A 27,537-nucleotide genomic window follows, 5' to 3' on the forward strand; every position below is an offset into this window, starting at 1 on the left:
TACTTTTTGGATTTATTATCAACTGTTACATTAGACATCAAGAATTTCTCAACTTCTCAATTTCCATTTGGCCTGCCTGCCTCAAATTCTATTAAGTAGTTCATGTTAAAAGAGATCTTACCACTGGTTAATACTAAAAATATTAAATATTGCCATTTTCAGATTAAAATAAACAGACTTTAATCAACTAACACCCAAAGGTAGTTTATATTAAGAAATCGTTTATACCGTCACACCTGTAAACAATGACTGACTTACACAGATTTGACTCGTGACAATACCGTAAGTCATCTTGAACTATGAAATTTGCTAGAGAAATCTTATGACCTTGCTTGCTGACATAAAGATTCAAAAGCAACCATTTAAACACTTTTTTCCATAATCTCAAAACACCCTTTTTCTTCAAGGAAAAAGTATCAGTGTATCTTGCTTGCTGAGCTAAAATTTTAAGGGCTGTGAAAGAGCAGAGTTCTTATTTCCCACCTACATACCCTCACACAAGAGTTATCTATTCGTAACTACTATCATTCAATCACAGTAGCTACAGTATTACTATTTGCCAGCATAAACAACTGGCATATTACATACCAAGATTCACATCAGGCAACATTTTATCAAGAAACTGAGTCTCTCCTCCATTAGGGGACAGGAAGTCAGCTAAGAGCTGGCTGTTACTTAGTTCTGGATGTTGCAGAAGTTTCTTTGAGACAGAAGGAAAGAAAGAAGTATAAGTACTTTAAAACTAATCTTTAAAAAACAGTTTCTCTATAGCAAAAAGAGATATTCAAAGAGCATTATATTACCATAGATATTGTCATTTGCAAAAGATTTCTGTTTTCAGTCAATTGAAACTTCAACAAGTTTTATTTGCCCACTTCAATCCTTTCTAAAACCCAAGTTACTTGGAAACAAACAAACAAAATAGCAGACATTCTTTTATTAATTTTATATTACTGGTTTTAGAATATTCTTTGCTCCAAAAGTTTGTTTGATACCTGCAGATATTCCTGAAACTCCTCTCTCTTGGATTTTAAGAACTCGTAGTTCTTGGGACCAATGATTCTCTTTGAGGGAAGCTGAGCATCAGGAAACGTACCTAGTAAAGATATCACAGAGATTAAATTATTCTTGTAATGCAGCAAACATTGGTTTCATTATTTTAAATTTCAGCTCAGTACTGAATGATAATCACAGCAGTGGGAAAGTGGCTTTCCAATAATGGAGAACATACCGTGAAATTCCGTTAGCTTTGACTCAAGCACATAAAATTCAAGATACCTCCTGTAGACAGACCAGTGTTCAGGTTCATGCCCAACTAGAGGGAAAAAAAACCCAAACCAACATTAAAAATAAACCAGGTTTTATGCCACTTGAGAGTTGAATTAAGCAATATCAAACGTATGTTGGATTATTATAGGAAGAACCTCAATGATATTAGTCCCCCATATTGCCGTAACAAAAAAAAAAAAAATCCCAGCCAGGCAATTTAAGTGTCAAATTAAAATGCATACCTGGTAGACAGACATAGTACTAGCACAGAAATTATCCTCTCATTAGGGGATGCCTAAAATCTAAACAACGGAGCGCTCCATAACTTCAAAATTTATCAGAGCTGACTTCGTTAGATCTATTTTCAAAGTTTTAACCAAATGATTTACAGAAATACTACTTGCTGAATACAGTCCTCTGCACCATCAGCTTGAATCCTGATCATTCTTCCTCCTGGAAGATATCACTAAGTAACTCTTAAACACTTCCTGCTTATTGTGGAAGTATTGGTTTCACTAACATAAATCTGTGCAGCCCCAGGATGATGCTATTTTCCCCACTCAATGTGGATGTATTGCTATCTAGATACTGATAAACTATCTGCAAGCCAGGATGGTTCCTAATAAGCAAAACATTTTAATCTCCTAAGAACTGTATTTTAAGATTATATAAAAAGTTATTTATTGTTCATTATTCCAAAGTTCAGAGTGGGTGATAGAAAAATATGCCAAGTGTTTATTAATATGAATCATAGGATCAGTATTTTTGGAAAAAGAAAACCTCGCACCTTGGCATGAAGTCTAAATAGAACTGATTCGTGCTGAGGAGTCAGTTCTCAACTTGTAAATACTAAATGTGATCACTTCGCTCTCAAACACATTTCCTCAGAATTTTCAAGTCATTGTTTCAAAATTAGAAGAACATGTATGCAAAATACACTGCAACAGCCATCAGAGTACAGCACAGTAGAATATTTTGAGTTCATTTTTAAATGACATTTTATTTATCCACAACACTGCATACCTGCCCTTCTATCATTTCTCTCTACATCAATGCAGAACACAGGAATTCTCTCCTTTCTGTCTTTTCTTTCCAAGGAGGGATCGTCAAAAAAGTCTACATATGGGATGCTAATTTTCCATGCGGCAAGGTTGCGGGGTGTATTTGGGGTACTAACAGCCTCCTCAGGAGAATCATCTTCCATCACCATAACACCTTCTTCAATCTGTAAAGATTCAAACATCAAGATCTACAGTTCTATTTTAATTGGTTCAGTCTACCTTTGCAAAATTTATATACGATAATGAAACATAAATCAAGTCTTTAAGTATGTGTCACTAAGTAATAAAAAACCAAAATCCCATTCCATTAATAGAGTTTTCATGTAGATAAATTTCTATTTTTAGATCCACTGCAAATTAATTTGAAGTTAGCAACTTTTAGTGAGAAACGGAAGTTTTTATAGCACTATCAAGTTCCATATCTGACACTTCGGGGGAATAGGGGGGGGAAGGAGGGAGTGTAGAAGTACTAGAGGAGACAGCTGGAAGAATGCCTTAGACAGGACTGAATGCTACAGGAACCAGCTTGGGTCCAGCAGATTTAGCTGCACTGCATTTTCCAGCATACTAGGACCCAAACTGAAGACTTGAGCTTACTAGGTCAGGCCAAGAAGCTATCTAAACACAAGAGACAGAAGCCAACAGCGCACCAAGCTAGCAGGTCTCGCACCCCCACAGCTGAGTGCAACAGAGTACGTTGTGGACACGTGAACCTGACTTGCTCTGCAAGGTGCAACACCACCACAATTGGGATTGATTCCTGCAGCCCAGAGCTCTTTGTGTTTTCACAAGCGTAGGCAAGCAGGTGAAAAAAAGAGTAGTCCTGTTTCCTTATAAAACTGAAATTGTTTGAATCTAATTTAGCCTGCTGCCAGGCTGCAAGGGCTTCTAAAACATCTCAACCCTGCAAGGAGGCAGGCGCTGCCTGATGAGGAGCAACACCAAAGCCCATTGTCCTGCCTCCAGCCTGTGCCCGCCGCAGCAGCAGTCAGCACCTCACTCTCCCCACCACCATTTACAGAGCTACTATGTCGAGATAGGTTAGAGTTAAGCGACAATTCAAAAGTACATTATTTCAGTAAGTCTCACATAGAGACTCAAGAGTACTGCCACTTGTTAAAGTTAAAATAGGAGATTTTAACATATGAATTACAACATGTGAAACTACAGCCAACTGGAAAGTATGAATCCCACTTTCAAGTTCTTTTCCCTTAGCTTCATAACTTAAAGCCAAATTTCCCTCAAAGGCAAGCCTAGGTGGCTTAACAAGTTTTGCCTGTACTGGGATAATCTAATTAATGCTTTAAGGCAATACAGCATCCCTGAAATAATTTGGGCTGTGTCTGCACTACAATATTCACACGAACATGACTCAACTGCAGCTGAAGCATATATGGTTCAACACCTATGAGCAGTCTTTGTTCAGTTTTGTTTTGCCTTTGCATAATACTGAAACAATCCTTAAACGGGTTACAGCGTGGACCATTGTCTGCCAAAACAGATCTCCGTAAGTCCACTAACTGAATCTCTGCTTTTCAAAACACATTTCTGCTTCCACTTACCTGATTTATTTGATAAAAAGAGAAACTGTGACGGGCAAAGAGCAGTCTCAGTTGCCGCTGCGCAGAGACCACACCCAGCTAAGGTGGTTCACAATTTGAGAGCTGAATCGCAGGCTGTGCTCTTTCACAAAGCAAGCAAAAATAACCCCAGCCTGGAATGAACAACTAGGGCTCACAAACTGCAGGATGAACTTACACCAAAGAACGGAATAAATAGGACAGATGCTCTCTGAACCACAACAACAGTGCTGTCAGGTAGCTTTACATCTACAAAGTCTTCTGTATGAGGTCTTACCCTCATCTTCCCCCTTCCCCAGGTTTTACACAGTTGTCACCACTGGATAGAAACAGCAGAACAATGTTTTAGGATAGCAACTCCAAGTCAACAACACCTGAGTTTCTGCAGCTGGGGCAAGCAGGAACTGGGTGCAATTTGCACTCACTCCCTCACCCTGTGAGGGCTGAGCTATCAGCTGCCAAAATTAAGACTTTATAATCTGTCCTGACTAAATGCGTATATTTGCATTAGCACTAAATAACCAATCTCCACAAGGACCTCCTTGCAAAAATGCAAGGCCATTCTAGAAACACTCAGGCTTACCTGATTCTGTAATTTTTTACTAAACTGAATGCTTAGGCTACGGACTTGATAAGAACTCAACTCTTGCCTACGTTTTCTGATGCCTTCTCTTTAATTTACCACTACTTGCAGCTCTCATCTCCTACCATTTATCCTATCAGTTGATACAGTGACTACACTCCCAGCACTGCACAGCGTTAGCATAAGGGCTTAGAGCAGGCAAGGGACAGTCATTTTTCAAGTGCCCTTTAAGGTGGCCATAACCTCCCTGCCTGCCTTCTTCACTCAGTCCTTCCAAGGTTGTATTGAATCATCAGCAAAGTTTCACAGGCTCATAACTTCTTTTCACCAGACCCCTCACCTGATTTCTAGCCTGGTTTTGGTAATAACCCTATGTAAATTTACAGGCTTTTCCACTACGACAACCACAGCACCTACATTACCTGTAAGCCAGGAAGCAGGAATTTCTGGGGTTTTTAATCCTCTTTCTAAACATATTACCAGCCTAGAATAGTTATAGGTTGCGTCAGTCTCTTTCTATTTGTTTTACCCAACAAAGCCGCAAACTCAGTCTTCTGGCTGCCTTGGGAACAATACCTGTGCTTTAATATGCAGAATATCTTTTGCTATATTCAAAATTTAGCTGACAAAGACTGAGTGTGGTTTCATGGAATTACTATTATCATGTTAGCAGCTTACAAAGCTGCTGTCCAGAGCCATCACATATTTCTATCCCTACGTGACTTCCTTAGATTAAATGGATGTTTCTTATAGGCTTTAACTGCAACTAACATGACTTTGTCCAAAAAAAAAAAAAAAAAAGGCAAAGACATTGTTTGGTTTCTGTCACAAATGCACAGAACTCCATTTCACTACCATTCTTTACCTTATATTTACCTTGAATCCACCAAGCTTACATTAACACCAATGAGTTAAATACCTAATCAGGATCTGTGTAGGAGGAAATAACTCCCGTATCCTCTGTATATAAGCTAATCAAAAAGTTGCTAAGTCTGCACTGCCACCATCTTACAATTATACTGTCATTTCCCAGATCATGTTTTTCTTGTCCCAGAGAGCTCTTCCTCTGACCCTGTGATACCTGCTAGGAAACTACACCTCAGCACTTACTCAGACATTATTAGTGTTGAACTCAGAATGTTCAGTATTCACTCATGAAGTGAAGTCACAGCTCTGTCCAGCTGTTCAGACGCACAGTAACCTTACAACAGTTCAGTGTTTTCTTTTCTCATTTCTTCTTACCATCCACACTTACCAAGTGAAGGGACTTAGGTATTTCTCAAACTTTGTCTAAGGTGGTTTTAGTAAAAATGTAGTATCCTCCCTTTATTTAATGAAGGGATTTGAGACAATGCTGCATTTAAAAATTTCCATTCTTGCGTAAGCTAAAACCATTCTGTCCATTTGAAAACCTTCTTTAGTAAGGATTAGAGTCCATATTGTCTCTCTCTTACTGAATTCAGCAACTTTTCACAAGTAACTTCTTGTGCTCTGGCACAAACACATGTTCCTTCTCTGAGCTCCACTGCTTCAATTATGCTTCTACTAATTCCTCTACTATAGGGGAATTATACTTCCACACCCTTTGGCTAGCAGCATCTATGACAGCAATGCTGCAAAATTAACCCATTTTCATTAGAATCTCACCTCAAAAAGAGAGAAGTTACCACAACAAGAACTTAACTGTCCAAGAAATTAATTGCAACAGTTCTGCCCCCTTAAAGACATGACTTATATGCAGACTTAGCCTCCACAGAAAATTGTCTTTTTTTCTCCTCTGAAAGAAAAAAAACCAAACCAAAACACCTAACTAGAGTTCTAAGTTGCTGAGTCCTTCCCACCCTCTTCTGAAAGCAATTCTGAACAAGGTGAATAATATAAACTCGTATTTACACTTGTATCTTCAGGCTGTGGAAAATGAGCTAGCAGATTATCAAGGTGATAAATGCTTAAATGTTTTGTTTGTTAGGAACAGGTACAAAAGGTTGAATTGGCAGACACACTAAAAAAATCCATGACTGCCCATAGCTTCTGACCAATTCCCTCCTCCTCCCTTTTAAAAATTTTCCATTTGTCCCCCAACTGTGCTTCAGATACCAATGCCCCATGCAATAATTCTACCATTGGCTATATTCATTGCTGTTTAGCATGAAAGAAAAACACTAGTTGAGGGAGACACCCAAGACAAATGAGAAAGGACCTACTGTGTCATGATCTTTAGAGAAAATGCTGCATCACAGACCAACTTGACCGCAATTTCTCCACTACCTTATCTACGGTTTTAAGGTCTTATGGTGAGCTTCAGATGAAAAGCCATGCATTGCAGTCCTATGCATACCTTATTATCCAGAATTATAAAATGGCATGGTAAGTTTTTAGAGAAAAATTCATTGCTTACAAAAATGTCTGACACCGCTACTTTTAGTATTTCTGTGTACCAAAGCAATAAGCTCAGAAGCACACTAACTGGGGATGTGGCCTTGGCTTGTGAACAAATACAGGGAAAACAAGGCAAGTTAATCAGAAGCCAGCACATGGAAACCCTGCAGTGAAGTAAGACAGCAGAAAAGGCAGAAACTTAACATTTTCAAATAAGGAAAGAAAAAAAACCCACCACCAACAAAGACTTAAAGACAAATTTAAAGCTTTTACTCACAAAATCATCTTCTTCATTTAAGTTATAGTTAGGCAACATAGCTCCCTCCATTGCAGAACTCTTGAATACACCTTTTATTTTGTTGCCTATTCTGCTGATTCCAAAGGATTCTCCTCTCTTCTGTGTGGTCCTAGGATTACAAAAGCCAGAGTTCACAACACAAGGCATATTATTACACAGTGGCTCAATACGCTGTTGCACATCATTTGCAGATAAAAGAAACAACTCTATAAACAAGTAGCCAATATATTTACAATTCCACTTAAATTGAAATTCATTTATGGCAAATTTGTTCTCTGATTGATCAGCAAAATTTCTTGACTACACTTTTAAGAGATATGAGATTCCCATAGGCTTAACCACGAGCAAACATTAACACTCTTATAATAGTATCCCAGTAATGAAGGACATAAAATAAACAATTAACTATGCAAAACAATTTTGTTTTGGCAGCAGAAGGTGTTGTATTGCTACAGGCATGCACAACAAGGTCGTCACTAACTCTGTCCTTTTCCAGGTACTTATATTTAAATATTTATCCACTCTTGCCAAGTACTGTAAATGGTGTCATTAGATGCATTTTTTTTTTTACATAAACATCCCAGAATTTTACAAGCATGTATGAGTCGAGATACATCTCTACTTTTACACATTAGGGACAGACAAAAGGAATGTGCAAGGAGCAAGACTGAGCATGAGAGAAAACAGATGCAACTGAAGAATCTTGGCTTGAAGAGCCAGTCTGACTGAAAGACGAAGTCTTGACACTTATGACAAAGCATCCAAAAAGCAACAGGGTATGAAAAAAGAAAGATAATTGGGCAGGAAGCACACTCCTTACCGAGAGAACAGATTTTATAGCATTCTTGTGTAAGGCCATAAGACCTGACACCAAAGATTATTTCTTACATAGAAATGCCAGTAATTCTGGAAAGAAAAATGTTTCTGTTGAATATGGAATCAGCGTAAGTTTACTTATGGTGATTCAATGAAAACAGTTGAAAGGCCAGTTAAAAATCAATGCAGTGAACTGCAGAATCAAAGACTCAAAAGAATTTTTTAGATTAGTGAGATTAAAAGCACAATTAGTAATTTAGAGGACCAAAAAATATCCTAAGTGTTTCTTTCTCCTTTAAAACAAAAATTAACTACTGAACAGCAGTACCAACAGAACAGCAGAGACCAGCAGGTAAAGCATCTTCATCGCCCATAAAACCATGTTGACAATATCAACTGCTGACTCAAAACATGCATGTGTGTGTTACTAACGATCTTCCTGTTTATAATTTTACCCAGACTGTGTACATGACTAAAATTGCATAAATAATCCACTGTTTTTCCAAATCTTTTGCTTTTTCTATCTCATATTATAATCAGCTCCAAAGCAGACAGGCACCATCTATCTTACTTATCTCTGCTAACCAAAGATAAAGTTGCTTGGCTGTTTGTAGTCTAAATCCATGTCTGAACAATTTTACTCAAATTTTAAACAATTTATTCCATATGTTATTGTGCTGAAGTGAACTTTTTCACATTGGGGACATACCCAAATTTTGTTCAAGAGCTTAATCACTGGGCTAGCAAAATATAAACCTTATTCAGACAAAATTAGACAGTTTTTCTAGAAGGGTAATAATTTAGACCTCCAACTTGACTCTTGAAGAGGTTTTCACCATTCCTATGAAAACTTGTGCAGTTCTCAATGTTTTGAACAAAAACATTAACTTGCACAAGCTCAGAGATTTGGTAAGAGTACTCCAGGCTCAGATCAGTTCTTTCCCACACTGATCATGCTCCAGCTGAAAGCAGAATACAGCTTTACCTGGAACTGCAGTACAAAGCTGTACGGAGCCAGGACTCAACCTGATAGCTAGGAACCTGCCCCAATGCTGTGCCCACAGATCACGCCTAATCAACACAGAGCAATCACTAAACTGGAACAAGTATAAAGTGACAAACGAGGATGGGATCTCTTCACAGGAAGAGACACAAATTCAGAACAAACACTGGTGAGTAAGAGAGTACACAGAGACATGGTGGACAATGCATGGACAGAACATAGGACTGGTTTGGCAAAAATCCTTGACCAAACACGCAGAGCACAAACCAGATTAGATGAGCATGGAGAAAACTCTGGGTATGTTAGCAGAGACTGGCAGACAACAGGATGATCAACCTTTTGAGGATGCTGAGCAAGAAAAAAAAAAAAATTCAAAAAACCCAAAACCAAACAGGTATCAGGATGAAAATCTAATAGATTCACTGGTTAAGTAGAAATAGGAGAAAGAACTTGAGGCTAGGTGGAAGGGAAAAGATGGGGCTAGGATATGGTCAGGTTCAAGGCACAGGGGAAGAAAGAGGAGAGGAGGTGGCCAGTTTAGAATAGAGACCAAGTCTTTGAAGACCTGTGAACTCTGCTACTGTCAACAAATATATATGCAAAGTTCGTTGGGAAAAGTATCCCACTCCCTCTAGTGCTGATCCACGTAACAGCATTATTAGACCATCATTCTATAGTTGCTTTCTTGACGGGGCCCTGAGCGGAAAGTCTACAGGTTCCAACATTTCTGATGAATGATGTGACAACAAGAGGTTTGAATACATTTTTCTTTCTTTTTTTAAAGCTCCAGAAGTCACACATGCGTAACATCAAAATACTACAATTGTTGTTCACTCTATAGCTGGGAATTGCAGACCAAGGATTGCATTAGTGCCATTGCGCACTGTGGCATTCTTTAATCATGGATGGTTGCAAAATAATTTTCCCACAGGATCCCTGCCTCATTCAGCACACTGAACAGATCTTCGCAAGTGATCAGCCAGGACTATGCAGCTGAAGAATGCTATTGTGAACCTCTGCGGGGCAAGAAGTACCAGACAAGTCGTATGTATCAGAAAAGCTATATATTTACATGCATGTGAAGTCAGAATACCATTTTCTTTTGGCTGACCAAAACCACTACACCCAATTGGGAGAAAAGCTGAGCTCATAGAGCTGTGCACCTCAAAATCAATGAACTGCACTTATATGTCAAGTACTTCTTATTGCTCAACACTCTAGCAAGTTATAACTCAATACACTGAACTGACACATAAAAGATAAAGACTGTCTATGTACCTTGATTCCTAACCTGTAAAATGAAGTTGATAATGTTCCCTCAAGAATGGTATGAGTAATATATGAAATACTCATGCTCTGACAAATTCTAAGGAAAAGCCCATAACAAAAAAAATTGCTTTCTGAGTTTGGATAGCATGTATTTAAAGAAGAACAAATAATGAGAAAACAAACCATTGAACAGCTATTAAGGCATTAATGAGTAACCACAGACTACCTACAGCAAATTATAAAAAATAGCATATGTTGTAATCAAACCTATAACAGTCACAAGAAAAGCTGCAGAAAGAACTAATGTGGGGAACTGCTGGTTTTGAGTGCTTGATAATATTCATAAAATGGTTATATTTTCATGCAATGTTAGGCAATGATCATCCTGGACACAGCTGTGCAAGATAAAACAAGCAGTTAAGTGGATAAAACCTCAAACAGGATCTGGAAATGTGACATGGAGTAAAGGAAATTTTGGAGCAGCTAGCAGTCACAGCCCCAAAAAAAAGCTTCACAGCCCCCAAAAAAAGCCCCCCAAAAAAGCTTCAGGTTATGCAAATATATTTCAAAACTAATAACAACAGACAAATTGTTAACAGCAAACAATATTAATATATTGCAAACTTGTGAAATTAGTAATTAAGCAATTTCTAAACACTTGTGAAGATGACACGGGGAGTAAAGCTTATTGTGGGGAGAAATGCAGTTTAGTCCACAGAAGACATTCACATTTTTACAAATAAAATGGACAGTTAATTGCTGTTATAAAGGCTGTGTGATGCAGTCATGATAGATGCAGCGTAACTAATACACAACATTTATTGAGCGTTAGACAGACTTACCGGAAGTCATCCAAACTCAGGCTACTTCTGCAACAACAGGCACATAAATTACCTCAGAGCCCAGGAGAAAATAATGTTAAAAGAAAAAAAAAAAAACAAAAAAAACCCCAAACCAAATTTGGCAGACCTATCCCAACAAAACTGAACAGGCTTCGACCATCACTACAGATTAACAAAAAATGTGGTACAATTAGGAGTTCCTGACCTAAAATCCTAAGATAGTGAAATGCAAACAGTACCTGCACATCTCATGACCACACAATCTTGGCCTTTGAATTTAAGACCTCAGTTATTGAAACTTTCAGGTCTTCACTGACATTCAGCACAAGCAGCTACCAATTTATAGAGAACAGCTTTCATTCTTAAAGTTACCTGTAGTGCCAAACAGGCAGCTAACTTTTTCTATAACCTATGTTCAGAAGTCATGTAGGAATCTAGCTCATTTGGCCAATACAAAGAAAAGGCTGTGGACTTACTCTATGCAATAACACCACCTCCTACCCCTCCCCCCCATTAAGAAATAGTAAAACCCACTATTAAAATATCTTTATTTGTTTATTTCACAGATTTTAAGAACTGTCATGTATTTTTGACATTGTACATAACCTGGTACATGGAACCAATGCCTCAGCCATCAACTCAGTAATTCCAACCGAGATGTTTAAATGGATTACCTATAAACACAGTCACCGCATACATTATTTTAATTCACTGGAGCTACTGACTTCTGGACAAAATGATATGGGATTAAAATATTCGAATTTTAGCTTTTATTTTACAAGACGAACTGATTCTAAGGCATCTTACACTGTCTTTAGTCATGTTAACTGTGAAACTGGAAACATAACCTATCAAGTTGGAACTGATCATGACAAACAGTTACATTGCACACAACTGTTTACAGACTTTATTCTGTGGGTTTTACTCCTAACCACTCCCCAGAATTGTTAATATCTTTTCTACTTGGTCCTTTACTGGAAAAATGTTTTAATTTTATTGTTATCCCAATGATGAGAAAATCAGGATGTGTCTATTTCTGTATGTGGTCACGGTGTGTAGAAAAAAAGGCAGATATACAGCTACCCAGAAATCTGAGAGTTTATATCACATAATGGCTTTTCTTTTTTTGTTAAGACTTCCAACACAGAATACCTTTAAGTAACATAGTAATGTATTATAAATACATAAATATGAGAGAGGGAAGAGGGAATTCTTGTCCTCTCTTCCACACACCCAAAATTAAGTCGCCAGAATTGGAACTTAAAACATCAGTTTTCACTGGCCACACACCTTAAACATTAGGTGGAAAATATCAGTTAGAGTTAAACTGTTGACAACCACAGCTAGTTATCAAGTTATCAGAATATCCTCAATGTGACTTCTTTACACTCCAGAAATACTTGGGACTTCTCATCTATTATCTTAGCAGTTTTCATTTGTCCTGTCTGTACACAAAAAGCTATAATTATTTTGTACAGTTCAAAGAAGTGATTCAAACCAGAAATTACACAGATAGTCACTTCTTCCTACTTTCCCACTTGTATTTTCTAGAAACTGCTCTATAATTTTCTTCTCTTACAATAAATGAAACCTTTCAACACATTACCCACATGTACATTCCAATGGGGTTTCATATCTACTACTTGATCTGACTTTTTAACCAGCAGCATCTATGCAATACACACACAGTACCCCTAGCAAAGCATCAAATATGGAAAACAAAACTCATCTCTTTGCATATAATTTCTCTCAACTGGAACTAATACTAGAATAGGGAAGAGAAGGCAGGACAAGGTATGTGCATATGGATAACATCTGGAATAATTCCATAAGTAACCTTTTTAAAATTTTTTTTGGTAATTTTCTTTTCCTTGGCAGTGAGTGTCTGTACCAGATTCTGCAGAAGGAAACTCCAAAGCAACAGGCAAACTACTTGCAGATAGGACCTCAGACAGGACCTCTGTTTCACGGAAATAATCACTGAGGCACCACTTCAGGAACATACAGTATCTCGTATCATAAACCAGCATATATACTCAGGACATTCAAATTGGTCTAAAATATAAAACAGATACATTTTCAGTAATGCTATGGATGCTGTTTGAACTCCAGGGGAATATGTTGTAACAGTCCCTAAACAAGATCTGCTTATTTTGTAGCCAGAGATGTATTTCAAAAACTCCAGGTAGAGACTGCCTGTAATTTCATCCTTTCTGTTTTCAAAAGCAAAGCACCAAGGAGGTGACCTAAATGTTTTCACACTTTAACTAGATTTAAGAAGTGTATGACAGGATACTTTCAACCCTTGACATGAATAATTTTGGGAAAGATAGCAGAAGGCAGATATAAAGGTCTGGATGAAACCCTGTAGCCATCTTTGACAGAAGCTGGAGTGTGTTTTAAGGTCACCATTCCTAGTGGAGTATCACGCAGGGGAGAAACGCAGTTTGGTCTAGCTGCCTTCCATGCCTCTTTGCTAAGAAACAGAAGCTTGTCAGCACCAATCTGAGAAAGCACTACACCAAAGCTTGAGTCAAGGATCTACAAGAACTATAAAGACTACATAATAGATGTCACCAATGGAGATATATTAAAGAGAACGATCATGCAGTTTTTGAAGAATGTTAGCAGGGGAGGAAGGGATCTCAGAATAACACACCTCACAGTAGACTGCAAATCAAGAGGGCTGCTGCTAGGTGTATCTCTAATGAAAGCAGAGAAAGTTAAATAAATTGCTGTCACTCCTCTAGAAGAGTAATCTAAGATGATAAAAACACAGCCTTTTCTACAGTATTGTGGATCTTATTTCATACCAAGAAAGAAAACCTACCCAAATTAAAGACTGTCTCACTGAAGTTTTCCTTCTTTTGGCTAGACCGTAAGAGCAATTCAGTTGGGCTAGTCTATGACTGAGCCATCCAGCATAAAATGAAAGACAAGAAATGATGAGACCTCAAGCTTATTCAACCCATCCCCACAGTGGAAGATCACCCATCCATACCACAGGAGATGCTGCTCTTCTCCACAGGCCCGAAGGAGCCTGAAGGTGGTCTGTAAGTATACAGCCCAAGCCTAGAAACAAGGCTTCTGATGCTACAGTTCTGCAATGAATGGGAAGAGCTGGGGGAGAGAAAACACATTTGACCTAGGAGAAATGGCAAATCCTCCTTGTCACAACAAGAGGAGATTCCCATTGCATGAACAGGTTGGTTAGACGCAGGGTACACTGTACCTATCCCTGTAAGACCTGAAATCCAAGAAGACCCAGCTTTGCACCAACAAAGTGGTATTTATATACACAGTCAGTTAAATCATCACTTTATTTCCACTTTATCTTCTTCTCACTGTACATTTTTCCCTTCCCCCTTCCCAAATGTTGAGGTCTAAATCATTTTTTAAATTCTTTAACGTAAAACACTTCAAAGCAAAGAGACTTCTTGTATAATATTGCCTGCTCCTTCAGTATGTAATTTGTCCATTTAAAAAAAAAGTAGAGCTAAAATTTAGTCAAATTAGTATCAGGCAGTAGCAAAATTCCTATGGTTTAATATTTTCACACTTTTAACTAAAAAAAAAAAAAAAAAAGAAAAACACTTAAAGATTCTACCATACCTACCTGTTAAACTTTGAATTGCGTGTTGGTGACTCTGCTCCTCTTAAAAGGTGTCTGAAGTACTGCAACAGACAAATAAGTATCAAAGAAAAGACTGGGTTAACTGAGGTAAGGGCTACTATGCAATGACATTGCAGAATTCAGGAAACAAGAACAGAAGTAAAAGGTAAGCTGCCCATAACCTAGCAGTTAGAATACTCACTGGGAAAAGGACAGACCAAATTTGCAATACATGCTCCCAGGACTACTTATTTTGCTTTACATAGTCTTGGGATTAATAAAACAAAAACCAAACCAGAAATAAAACTAAAATTAAGCACCAAAATCCATGTCTCCTCCTTGTTAAAAATCAAGCATTTGAAGCATTATAGCTATTATGGGAAAGATGACCATCAATACCATTTTTGAGAAATACACTTTATTAAGAATAACACCAAGTAAGGTAAGTACCCATTCCCAGGACAAGTCAGTATATTCTCCCCCAAATAAATGTGAGAATCTTAACATGCAACCTGATTTACACACACAACCTCTAAAAGGGACAAGAATTCAGACTCACCCCTGCATTTAAAGTGTTTCCTATTAGAAAGCTTTAGGCAGCTGCTGGCCCAGTGTAGGGATTTTTTTTTAATATATATAATAATCTAATATTATTTTATATAATAAAATAAATAGATTCTTAAAAGTGTTCTATGTCTATCATGCAGATTACTTTTGCATCAAATTTGCAATCATAAAAGAAGAGGTGGAGAGGATTTTATAATAGCAGTGATATACACAAATTGTTACATCAAAAAATGAAGAGATTTTTTCTTATTCTGTTGACGTTGTGCTGAACTAGAATAAATTCAGTTCTCTTCCTGAGATTGGTCCCAGCTCTGGCATGCTAACTAAAGTGGAAAGTGGAGACATATTTTTCAGTTCCACATGCACATGACTGTTGTAAATACGGTATCCTAAAAAAACACCAACAAAACAATCTTGCTTTAAGACTACTCTTCAAATCTTTCACACTTACCTCATCACTGTGACAGAACATAGGAGTAAAAACGTTCTCAAGCAGAGAAAGTACATGCTCATAAGCTTCAAAAAGACACCTCATAGTTTGAAGTTTCACAACATCCACATATGGACCTTCAGCAACTATAAAAAAAAATTGTAAATATAAATATATATATATATATATATGGGCATATAAAGTTTGGGTTTTTTCTGGTCCGAGCTTGTGATTGTTTTGCAAGCTAAATTGAAATAAACCAACAAAACAAGGCTTAAGCACAATATAGCAAGGGGGTAACAATTTTTAAAACTATGACAAAAGTAAAGATTGATCATATTTAGATGAATTAGTCTTCACTTTATTACAGAATGTTGTTTAAATTCCAGTGTAAGTTATTCCTTTCAAATTCAGACTTACTTCTTTGAATCTCTTCCACAATAAAAGGGTCAAATCTAATTTTGTCAATGCTTTCATCCAAACAATAAGTTTTGTAAATTTTCTGTACTTCCTCATGAAGAGACATCTTTTCAGTATCTGATAGTTCTGGTCGCAAAATTCGGTCATTGAATTCCTCTGACAAGTAAAGGAAAGAAAATGCATTTGTTGATCCACTTGGCTAACAAATAGCATCTTGAAGCAACCTATAGCATCAGCAGATATAGTAATTTGTAAAACTTTAAGATGAATAGAAACAGAAGACATCTCAAAATCTCAGGTAGTAACGTAGCTGCCTTCTTATTAACTATTAATCCAGATTTGTTCATAAAATTCTTACTAAAAATATATTGCAATTAAAACTAATTATTCCTTATCACAGTAAGGATAAATCCATAAAGTTGTTCCTGGCAGAAGAATGAATCAGAAGAATGAATTTTTTCTTCCTAATTTCCAAATTGCAAATTGTAGTTTTCTTTTAGCATGATTTCGAGTTCATGCTAGACACATACAGAGCCCCAACAGCCCTTTATACCAGTCATCTGCCTATTCTGGTGCTATTTCATTCCTAAGACACAACCCATCATAGTATTTTCAATCGTATCTTTAATATCAGACTAACTTAAGAATTAACTTCCCCTGACAAAATAAAAATTCTATCCAGCACAATTATTGTGCAATCCTACTTGATTTATTGGCCCATCCCATTAATAGCATGACTACTGGCCATAAAGAAGGGAAAATAAGGTAGCATTTGATTCATTTTTCAATGGAAAACAAACTTCTTCAGAGAAAGTCTGCCAAGACCCTTCTGGGTTTTTTTGGGTTTATTTTCCTCAGTAAGCGCTTCTTATCCCAAATATTTCTGTCAAGTGAAGAACCACCTAGAGTAGACAGTTTGAGACAGCACAGCCTGAGACACCTAAATCTCATTCTTTGTTTTATAAGCTAATATACAGACTTGCCACCTATGAGAATGCAAGAGAAGTTCAGAAGGAAGAAAATGCTGAGGTTTACCCAGAAAAAAAGATTGATCATGGGCAATAGCCACAGTTTGAGTAACCTTCCTGCTAGAGGAAGCAGCTCTAGAGAGCTCTAAAAGGGTCAGCTTAAACCCTCCGTGCAAGTACCACCAGCACTGAAAAGGTAATCGCTTTGTTGGTTTTTTGGTGAGGAGAGGAGTTTTTCTGACCAATGTTTGGAAGGATTATGAGCACATAAGAAGCTGCATGCACAGAGATTATGTTTCTGTTACGTAATGATTAACGATTTCTGCAGTGTTTTATGAGATAAAGTCCGTCTAATTTAATTTCACATCTTCCTGATGTTATGTGTGGGCTTGGGATACGAAGACACACCCATTATTTCGTATGCAAAATGGAAATACTTGTTTACTAAAAATGAAAAAAAAAAAAAACCAAAACCAAAAAACCCCCATTATTTTGGTAAGCCAGTGATTAACTACTAGTTGACCAAAAAACTTGAAATAAACCACTCTAACTTACAGAAACTTCACAGAAAACCTTATCATTGGAAAACAGAAGGCTTTTCAAACAACACTTGTGTAATGGTAAAACCAAATGCACGCTTCATAACCAAGGTACAGGTTACTGAATAAAAGGTTTCAGCACCTTTAATGTTCCTGTTATGTTTCTGTTCTTTACAGAAGTCAGAATTTTAAAGCTAAAAGAACATGAGAAGCTTTTAATGATGAACAGCCCATTTTAGTAATACTTCAGTAACCACATTTTTTAAAAAAGGCAACTGTACTTTGGTATCAGCAGCCAGAACTTTTTTCTTACAAGAATATTGTATTTTAAAATGTCCAACCTTTATCAATAAACAGAAATACAACTCAGACCTACAGTCCACACCAACATTAACATTGCCAAGATTAGCTTTCAAGAATCAGGACATATTAAAGTAAGTGAACATAGATACTGAAAGGTAATGTCTTGCTTAACAATGCTGCCTAGTTCCGAGACTGAATATTCACTTGAACGTGAAAATGCTTAAAGCTTTTAAAGATTATCAAATATACCTCGGCACATGTATGCAATCTTACCTACAGTCAGGCAGAACTGCAGCACATGGACTGCCCCTTCCTGTTTTAGGAAGTTCATAAACCGAAATAAAAGGTCTTGCTGATCTCTGATCTCCTTTAGCTCCAATTTCAGGACCTTAGTAGGTTAAAAATGCAGTCAGACAATTTTCAAACTTTCAGTGAGTACATAAATAATGCAAGGAGCTGTAGAACAAAAACAACAGATAAAGTAAAACACTTATTCAAAACAGGAAAGGAAATAAATGTTGCCTTTGCTTACAGATGGTTTTTTATTTCTTGGCTCTGCAAATTTCTGAAGGAATGGAACCAATGAAGAAGTAGGTTCAGTTGCTTTCTCAGGCTGTAGAAAAAAAAGGACAAGAGACAATTGGGTAAGAAAGCTTCCTTAATGGGTGAACAAATTACTACTCTCTTAACTCTGTCAGTACTCACTGGACTATCATCAATGAAGATCAGCAGCAAATGGTTGACAGTGTCCTGCAGGAAAACACAATACAAAATTACTGTTAAAGAAACTCAACTATTCAGATTAAAATAATTTCACTACTATGTTACGCAAAAGTTTAAACCTGTGGATCTATTAATACTTTAAAAAAACCAAAGCCTGGCAACACATGTTTGAGAATTAACCTCCAACGGTCTCTTCAACTATTTACAAGTCAAGGACTTTCTGAAGAGACCTGCACAGAAATGTTCTTCACCGAGTGGAGGAAAGCTCTACAAAGTATTTTTACTCTTAGTGCAGATCTAATGAACTACGAATACTTCCACAGCTACAGTACTTTCTGCTTACAGCTAGGTGACACCTTCATAAGTATTGCAATTTTGCCTACTAAAATACATGCATAAATAAAATCAAAGATGGCAGCATTCCATCTTTAGAAATAAATGCCCTCTTATTTGCAGAACTAAGGACAAAAAAATTGGTTTCAATATAGCTGCAAAAAAGGGTGGTTTACTTACACTGATATAAAGATACATACAGCTAGAGTTCAAGTAACTGAGCCCTTGTTTAAATGTAGTTATAGCAATTTGAAGGTGCTTATACTAGCACAGCATTGTCCCATTTGACAGGAATTGTAGTCCTTCATTAAAAATACATTCTTAAGAGATCATGCAAATACTGTATTTTAGTCAGTTCAGTCAGTTATAACTGGTTTGCGTGCTTAATGAAGAAACAAAAACACTGGCCACAAGATTTCTTTTTCTTTTACCCAGTCAAAATGCACAGCAAGTCAGTCACTGTGCATCATTTGCTTTACCACAACATACTTAGTAGGAAAACAGTAATACTGAATAAATTAAGATTATTCCTGTGGTCCAAAGTCTTACAGGATCAGCTAAGAAATCCATTGAGGGAAGGAAAACAGAACCAGGCAGAATCTCTCTTATCAGAAGAGCCAGGGATCTGAAAAGGAAAAAAATAAAAGAACCACAGAACCAATACTAGGTTACATAATTTTCTAAGTGAAGTTTCCAATGCCATTATATTTTACTGGGAAATATTTTAGTATTTAATAATACCTTAAGCGTGCTAGAATATTTTTACAACCAGTCAAAAAACTCATAAGCAAAGGGATAAGATGGAGGGATGAGGAGGATGACTTTGGAATTCATTCTTTCATTCCCCAAAATTATTGTACTACACAGTATGCAGATACTTTAAAGAATACAATTCTAAGTAATTTCTATACCTGCACTCTGTTGACTTTGGGGGCAAAATATAAGGAAAAAGAAGTTCAGTAAGTTTTCTTAAGTAGTGAAGTTCATCTCTTCGGCTTCTCAAAGCAACATGGAGTTCTGGTCCATATTCTTCTAAAGCAGCTTGCTGTAAAAATTCTGCATTTTTTACTGAAAGTAAAAAACAGTATTACAAGTTGTTTCAGCTTTTTCTTATTGTGAAATAAGAGGCAATTGCTTTTCATTTGAGCTAAAAATTTAATACTTTTAGTACATATACAACTGCCAAGGGGATACAATGTTGAAACTTTACAAAAGAACCTTGGCTTAGACTTTGAAGCCTAGCTATGTAAAAAGAAAACCTCATTGAAATAAGAATTCCTTCAACAAACAATTGTGGTTTGCATGGTTTCCAGAATGTTTCCTCATTTATAATTACTGAAGAACTCAACATCTTGATTCTTCTAAAAAACTGCATTGCCCAAAGTCTGCCTCTACTTGCTTTTTTTCCTGACCTCCTTCATGGTCTCCCATTTATTGGGCTTCTACTTATTGACTTGCCTACAACACAATTTGAAATCAACATAAACTTAAACTTTTATTCAATCTTGTTATATCTGTTTCCTGCTTAGAACATTTAGAAACAAATGTGAAGGAACATATATTTTAAACACAGCATAAACCAAACCAAAACCAGCATGGGGATCTGCAAGAGCGCTGCCTCTTATAAGTAGCTGTCTGGAGTTGAAAGAATACCTGCTTTATCAGATTAAAAACTATACATATTAATTAGAAGCAACAATATTATATTCCTTCAAATCACTTCAGAGGCAAGAACTGAGCAGTAATAAATCACACCTAGCTGCACTAGCAATCCAGCACAGCCTCATACCTAATACATACCTGTTACCTAGAAGGTTAAAGCTTGTTTCCAGCATACTGAATTTAGTACAGAAGCCTGCTAGCTTGTCCTTCACAACCAAGAACTATGAGTGCTATCAGCTGATATGGGGGATGCAGACATGTATATTGCCTGATAAATCTGCCTAGTTGGTGTCACTAAAAGCAGAGAGGAGGCACGCACTCTCTAGCAAGGACAAGTAATGAATCATGGAGGTGTCTGTGCAAATAGTGAGGAATTACTAACATATGTAAGGGTAAGAACAGTAGGAAAAAAGGAAATGTCCCCTAAAGCAATCATCTGAAAAAGGATTTAGAAAACAAACAAACAGAAAAGGCTAGGCTCAACTAGCAACCAAAGCAAGGCCTGAAAGCTGCCTCTGAATCATGTATTACGGTGGCTGGTTTAGCAACACTTACTAGAAAGCACTAACAAAAGTCATTTTCAGCTGCTACTTCACATATCTTCCCTTAGGGAACAAGTCTTTGCCTTTAAAACACTGAAGAAAATGGCTATATTTCCAATGCCGTACATTTAAAATACAGTTCTTTGCTGCTAAAGGAAAGTGTTTCCAACTCCTTAGTAGAAGTCAAAGGAAATATGAAGTTTTGCATAAACAGCACTGCAAGATAATCTAGTATCTTGAAATTGTTGTTGTGCCATGAAAGACATCTAACATGATCTCACTATGTCTCGTTATTCATTACCCACTACTCGCAAGACCAGTGGCATATATTTATGGATATCAAGCAGATATTTTGAGGGAAGGGAGAAAAGTTAATGACTCCAGTGAAAGTAAACATCTATGCCTAAAAGTTGTATGAAACCACATTTAGTAGATACAGCTTTGTGGAACACACCCAGTGAAAAAAATAAAGATAACTATTTTCCAACAGCAAGTGTTCTATTTTCCAAATATTCCTTCAATGCGCAGTTTTAATGTAATTTTTGCATTAGGCTTGTGAAAATATTTTTATTTGGATAATAATTAAATATGCTACTGCTCAAAATCTCTCCATGGCTTATAAACATAAAACTAACTTTTCAACATATTGAACAACTCCACTAACTGCTCATGTTAGTGTGCAGATGTAAAATCATTCTAGCTGTAAGAGTTACAGTTACAGCACAGTGCACAGACATGCAAATCCTTTCTTTTATAACTGCTCATCTGGAATACAGAGGAAAAACTTCAAGAAGCATTGCTAAATGATCTTGATTGCTCAGAATAGACAAAAACCACATTCCTGTTTACCATATAGAGAAAGAAGTTTAGTATTTTCAATGTGGGGAAATGAAAAGCAAAACTGAGAGATTATCTGTACTGTAACTTTTTCCCTATTTGTCTTTGCAACCTCCAGAAGAAAAAAGCAAAAGGTCACTTTTTTTTTTTTTTTTAAAGAAAAGGCAGTGAGGATGAAAAGATTTAGCAAATATAATAACACACATGCAAAAAGAAACATTTATACTTGCCCTTTGAAACTGGCAATGTATTAAGTCTTTACCTTTCTGCCTGGCCTTGGCTATCACTTCGATGTGTTTCATTGCTGCCTTGAGCATTTTCTTTGTTACCACAGTTGGAATATCCACCTAAAGAATAGTTTTAAAATAAAAACAGAATTGTTCTAGGTTTTATCCCCCAAATTTATTACAGACAACAACTATCAAACATATTAATTTGCTTGTATGTCCCCATTCTAACCATAAAATGAACCCTTAAGAAACAACCCATGAATTCGCTAGGTGAACTGACAGTATGCTCGTTCTTCTGGGCAAAGCATACATACAACATCACGTAGAACTAAATACCATAAACAATACTGTTAACACATTTATTGTCAGCTTGTTCCCATTATGATTCTTCCATTGCAATAATCATAGTAATACAGCTGGATTTCCAAGTCACAGTATATGACAACTAGTTCTACATGAAGATTTGACCACCAACAAAAGCAAGTTAACTACGTGCTGCTTCTAGTGCTTGTGTACCTTAACCCTCCACAATCGTGTGCACAAGGACTAAAAGCAAAGCGAAAGCCTCCGCTCTATGTATATGCAAAAAAAAACGTTCCAGCTCTGGTGATGGCAGAACCAAAAGCAAATTTGAGTTACTGAGGGAAGATAACAGTCAGTGCCAACAACAATATCATGTAATCCTGCTCACAGGTTAAATGCTCCAGCCCCAACCATCTTGGTGGCCCCTTAGTTGAGCTTGCTCCACTCTGTTAACATCTCTTTTGTAATGAGGAGCCCCAAACTGGATGCAGTATCCTAGCTGCCATCTAAAGAGCAACAAGTAAAGGCAGATAATAATTTTCCTTGATCGATTGGCTCTGCTCCTGTTAATACAGCCCAGAATACTGTTGGCCTTCTTTGCTACCAAGTACACACTGCTGGCTCATACTCAGCTTACTGTCTACCATGGGGCTAGGTCCTTTGCAGCAGAGCTTCTCTCCACAGCCAGTCAGTCCCCAGCCTGTACAGTTTCAAGGGATTCTTCTTTGTCAGCTGCAGTAGTTTCCACAGAAACTTATCTAGAAACTGATTTACACTTCGCTTGCCCTTTATTTTAAGCAAGAGCAAAAGACATCTCAGAGAAGCGGAAACATGCAGTTGCAAATGTTCAAAATTCAAGACTTGTTTTTGTTCCTAATGGAGCTTGTCGCTCCTCAATACTAAGTCAAATAAAGATCTTAAGTAATGAAACAGAAGCATGTAAGTTCTTCTTGCCAGACAAGGAAAGAGACAGTGCAATTGCAAAGGCCAGAGCTGAGAGGAAAGTTGGTTTTTTTATTCATTCCTACAAGGAGAACAGCATATATCCCTGCACACTCCCCTGTCATACTTGAAGTGCACAGCTATGACCTGACCTGGCCAGCCCAGACAAGCTAGTACAATTGACTAGAATTGCCTAAAAGTAACTAACTAAATTAAGGTCAACTCTTATTTAAGCAAGTAGGAGCTTCTGCTCATCCATGGAAAACCTTGTCCTTTGGGACTCACATTTCAACAGTAATTTCAATAAATCAAGAGTTTCCTGTGGAACATAGGGATAGGGGAGTGTTTATTCCTGCAGAGGTAAGTCAAAGAGCACAGCAAGCAAATTGTTATTGACACCACAGCAGACACTATTGACTTTTGACAAAAATTTCAAGCAGATGCAGGGCTATCTACACCACACCATACAAAGGGAACCCCCTCACTTTCCCTTCAAAACCTATAACCAACCCAGAAACAGCCACGACAAGGAAAATCTAGGTGTGAGAGAAAGAGAGAGAAGTATTTCAGCATACACTTAAGAGCTGACTGGCCTGAAGTGCTTATTACTTTGTTCAACAACCACGCCTCAAAAAATCCACCTAGGCAGCCTTAAACAGAAAACAAAGGAATTATTTTCACTGAAGTGATTTGTAATTTTAAGTCTTTGTGCTGGTTTTGGCTGGGATAGAGTTAATTTTCTTCATAGTAGCTGTTTTGGGGCTATGTTTTGGATTTGTGCTGAAAACAGTGTTGATAATACAGAGATGGTTTAGTTGTTGCTAAGTAGTGCTTATACTAAATCAAGGACTTTTCAGCTTCCCATGCTCTGCCAGGTGCAGAAGCTGGGAGGGGACATGGCTGGGACAGCTGACCCCAGCTGGCCAAAGGGCTATTCCATACCATATGACATCATGCTCAGCATATAAAGCTGGGGAAGAAGAAGGAAGGGGGGATGTTCGGAGTGATGGCGTTTGTCTTCCCAAGTAACCGTTAGGCGTGATGGAGCCCTGCTTTCCTGGAGATGGCTGAACACCTGCCTGACCATGGGAAATAGCGAATGGATTCCTTGTTTGCTTTGCTTGCATGTGTGGCTTTTGCTTTACCTATTCAACTGTTCTTATCTGAACCCACGAGTTTTCTCACTTTTACCCTTCTGATTCTCTCCCCCATCGCACCAGGGATAGAGTGAGCAAGCAGCTGTGTGGGGCTTAGTTGCCAGCTGGGGTTAAACCACAACAGTTGTATTCAAAAGTAGAAGATTCTTTGGCAAAAAAATATAAAATATATAACCTTAAAAAAGTAAAAATAACAGCCTGGTTTTTTCTTATTGTCGTGGTTTAGCCTCAGCTAAACCAGCCTCTTCCCCAGCATATTTTTTATGTGCACTACAGGGACGTTATCCCCCTCCACAGTACGTAAAAGTTTTGACTAGGCAGGGCCAGCTCGATTGACAGATCCCCTAGTGTTGACTAACTAGGTGGCCTTTGCTAAATGTGTATCCCAATGTTTGAATGTCCCACCACCCATTGCTCGCAGTATAGTCTTTAACAGTCCATTGTATCATTCGATGTTCCCGGAGGCTGGTGCATGACAGGTGATGTGATATACCCACTCAATGCCATGCTCTTTGGCCCAGGCGTCTATGAGGTTGTTTTGGAAATGAGTCCCATTGTCTGACTCGGTTCTCTCTGGGGTGCCAGGTCGCCATATGACTTGCTTGTCAAGGCCTAGGATCGTGTTCTGGGCGGTGGCATGGGGCACAGGATATGTTTCCAGTCATCCGGTGGTTGCCTCCACCATGGTGAGCACATGGCGCTTGCCTTGGTGGGTTTGTGGGAGTGTGATATAATCAGTCTGCCAGGCCTCCCCATATTTATATTTCAGCCATCATCCTCCGTACCACAGAGGCTTTAACTGGTTGGCTTGTTTAATTGCAGTGCGTGTTTCACATTCATGGATAACCTGTGCAATAGTGTCCATGGTCAACTCCACTCCTCAATCATGAGCCCATCTATATGTTGCATCTCTTCCTTGACAGCCTGAGGTGTCATGGGCCCACCAAGCTATAAATAATTCACCCTTATTTTGCCAGTCCAGATCCACCTGAGCCACTTCAATCTTAGCAGCCTGATCCACCTGCTGGTTGTTTTGCTGTTCTTCAGTGGCCCGGCTCTTGGGTACATGAGCATCTACGCAACGTACTTTTACAACCAGGTTCTCTACCTGGGCAGCAATATCTTGCCACAATGCAGCAGCCCAGATGGGTTTGCCTCTACACTGCCAGTTGCTCTGCTTCCATTGCTGTAATCACCCCCACAGGGCATTTGCCACCATCCATGTCTAAAGCCAGCTGGATGGCCTTTACTTCTGCAAATTGGCTCAATTCACCTTCTCCTTCAGCAGTTTCTACAACTTGTCGTATAGGACGCCATACAGCAGCTTTCAATCTCCGATGCTTTCCCACAATATGACAGGACCCATCAGTGAACAGGGCGCATTGCTTCTCATTTTCTGGCAGTTTATTATACAGTGGGCCCTCCTCAGCATGCATCACCTCCTCCTCTGGCAATATTCCAAAGCCTTTGCCTTCTGGCCAATCCATAATTACTTCCAAGATCCCTGGGCGATTGGGGTTTCCTATTCAAGCCCGTTGTGTGATCAGTGCAACCCACTTACTCCACGTAGCATCAGTTGCATGATGTGTAGACGGGACCCTCCCTTTGAACATCCAGCCCATCCACCCAGCCAGGCTGCCAGAAGGAGCTGTGCTTCAGTACCAACCACTTCTGAAGCAGCTCAAACCCCTTTGCATGCTGCCAATACCTCTTTTTCCAAATATTCTACTAATTTTTCAGGCTTTTGCACTTGTTCAGGGGTGAAGTTTCAAAACACTGGAGGTGCCCACTGTCCTAGGCATTTGCCCATGCTATCTCACACACCCTGCCACTCATAACTATCCAGACTTGGGGCAGATCTCTGGATGATATTCTTAAATTGCTTATTAACCTTAGACAAAACCGAAACAATATTCCCAAGAAATACTAATAGAAGTATCTTAACTACCCAAGGATGTTCAAGGACAGTGTTTTAAGCTCAAGGACAGTGTTTTAATAACAAATCTCCCAGGCAAAACATCACTAATCACTGCAGAACACAGCAAACTGCAAAAACCAACACTGACCTTTAACATGTACAGCAAAAACATGAGCATGGCACAGATCAGGTAAACTAATACTAAGAACAGATGAATCAATATTGTGACCCGCAACTGTTAACAGATCTAAATTCCTTAATACGCTCTGGTTAATCTGTTATTATCTCAAACCCTTTGGGTCCCACGTTGGGTGCCAAAAAGGACTGTCGTGGTTTAGCCCCAGTTGGCAACCAAGCACCACACAGCCGCTCGCTCAGCCTCCCTCCCGGTGGGATGGGGGAGAGAATCAGAACAGCGAAAGTAAGAAAACTCATGGGTTGGGATAAGAACAGTTTAATAATTGAAAATAAAAAAAAATAATAATAAAAAATTGTAATGAAAAGGAAAACAATGAGAGAGAGAGAGAGAGAAGAACAAAACCCAAAGAAAACAAACAAACAAAAGTGATGCAACCGCTCACCACCCACTGACCAAAGCCCAGCCCATCCCCGAACAGCGACCACTGCCCCCTGGCCAGCTCCCCCCAGTTTCTATACTGAGCATGACATCATATGGTATGGAATAGCCATTTGGCCAGTTTAAGTCAGCTGTCCTGGCTGTGCCCCCTCCCAGTTTCTTGCTGGCAGAGCATGGGAAGCTGAGAAGTCCTTGACTAGTATAAGCACTACTTAGCAACAACTAAAACACCAGTGTGTTATCAACATTATTCTCATCCTAAATCCAAAACACAGCACTGTACCAGCTACTAGGAAGAAAATGAACTCTATCCTGGCTGAAACCAGGACACTTACACATAGTAGTTCCTGAATTTAAGAATTTTATCTCTGTT

General features: G+C 38.2%; 1 protein-coding gene across 3 annotated transcripts in view; it reads right to left on the reverse strand.

Moving 5' to 3' along the window:
• SNX14 (sorting nexin 14) overlaps window positions 1-27,537 on the reverse strand; it is a 67,643-nt gene that overhangs the window by 16,363 nt on the left and 23,743 nt on the right. For 2 of the 3 annotated variants that reach the window (XM_075498310.1, XM_075498311.1), the window contains exons 7-21: window positions 22,300-22,384; window positions 19,908-20,064; window positions 19,546-19,621; window positions 18,646-18,690; window positions 18,473-18,553; window positions 18,214-18,328; window positions 16,131-16,286; window positions 15,732-15,856; window positions 14,717-14,775; window positions 11,101-11,127; window positions 7,150-7,279; window positions 2,293-2,494; window positions 1,232-1,315; window positions 996-1,096; window positions 589-700 (exon numbers count right to left, since the gene is read on the reverse strand). In XM_075498310.1, the coding sequence (XP_075354425.1) occupies window positions 589-700; window positions 996-1,096; window positions 1,232-1,315; window positions 2,293-2,494; window positions 7,150-7,279; window positions 11,101-11,127; window positions 14,717-14,775; window positions 15,732-15,856; window positions 16,131-16,286; window positions 18,214-18,328; window positions 18,473-18,553; window positions 18,646-18,690; window positions 19,546-19,621; window positions 19,908-20,064; window positions 22,300-22,384 (1,555 nt within the window). The remainder of the gene's footprint in view (window positions 1-588; window positions 701-995; window positions 1,097-1,231; window positions 1,316-2,292; window positions 2,495-7,149; window positions 7,280-11,100; window positions 11,128-14,716; window positions 14,776-15,731; window positions 15,857-16,130; window positions 16,287-18,213; window positions 18,329-18,472; window positions 18,554-18,645; window positions 18,691-19,545; window positions 19,622-19,907; window positions 20,065-22,299; window positions 22,385-27,537) is intronic. The other variant, XM_075498309.1, reaches the window with a different exon arrangement.

This window comes from Mycteria americana, chromosome 3, assembly GCF_035582795.1.
Source record: "Mycteria americana isolate JAX WOST 10 ecotype Jacksonville Zoo and Gardens chromosome 3, USCA_MyAme_1.0, whole genome shotgun sequence".
NCBI lineage: Eukaryota > Metazoa > Chordata > Aves > Ciconiiformes > Ciconiidae > Mycteria > Mycteria americana.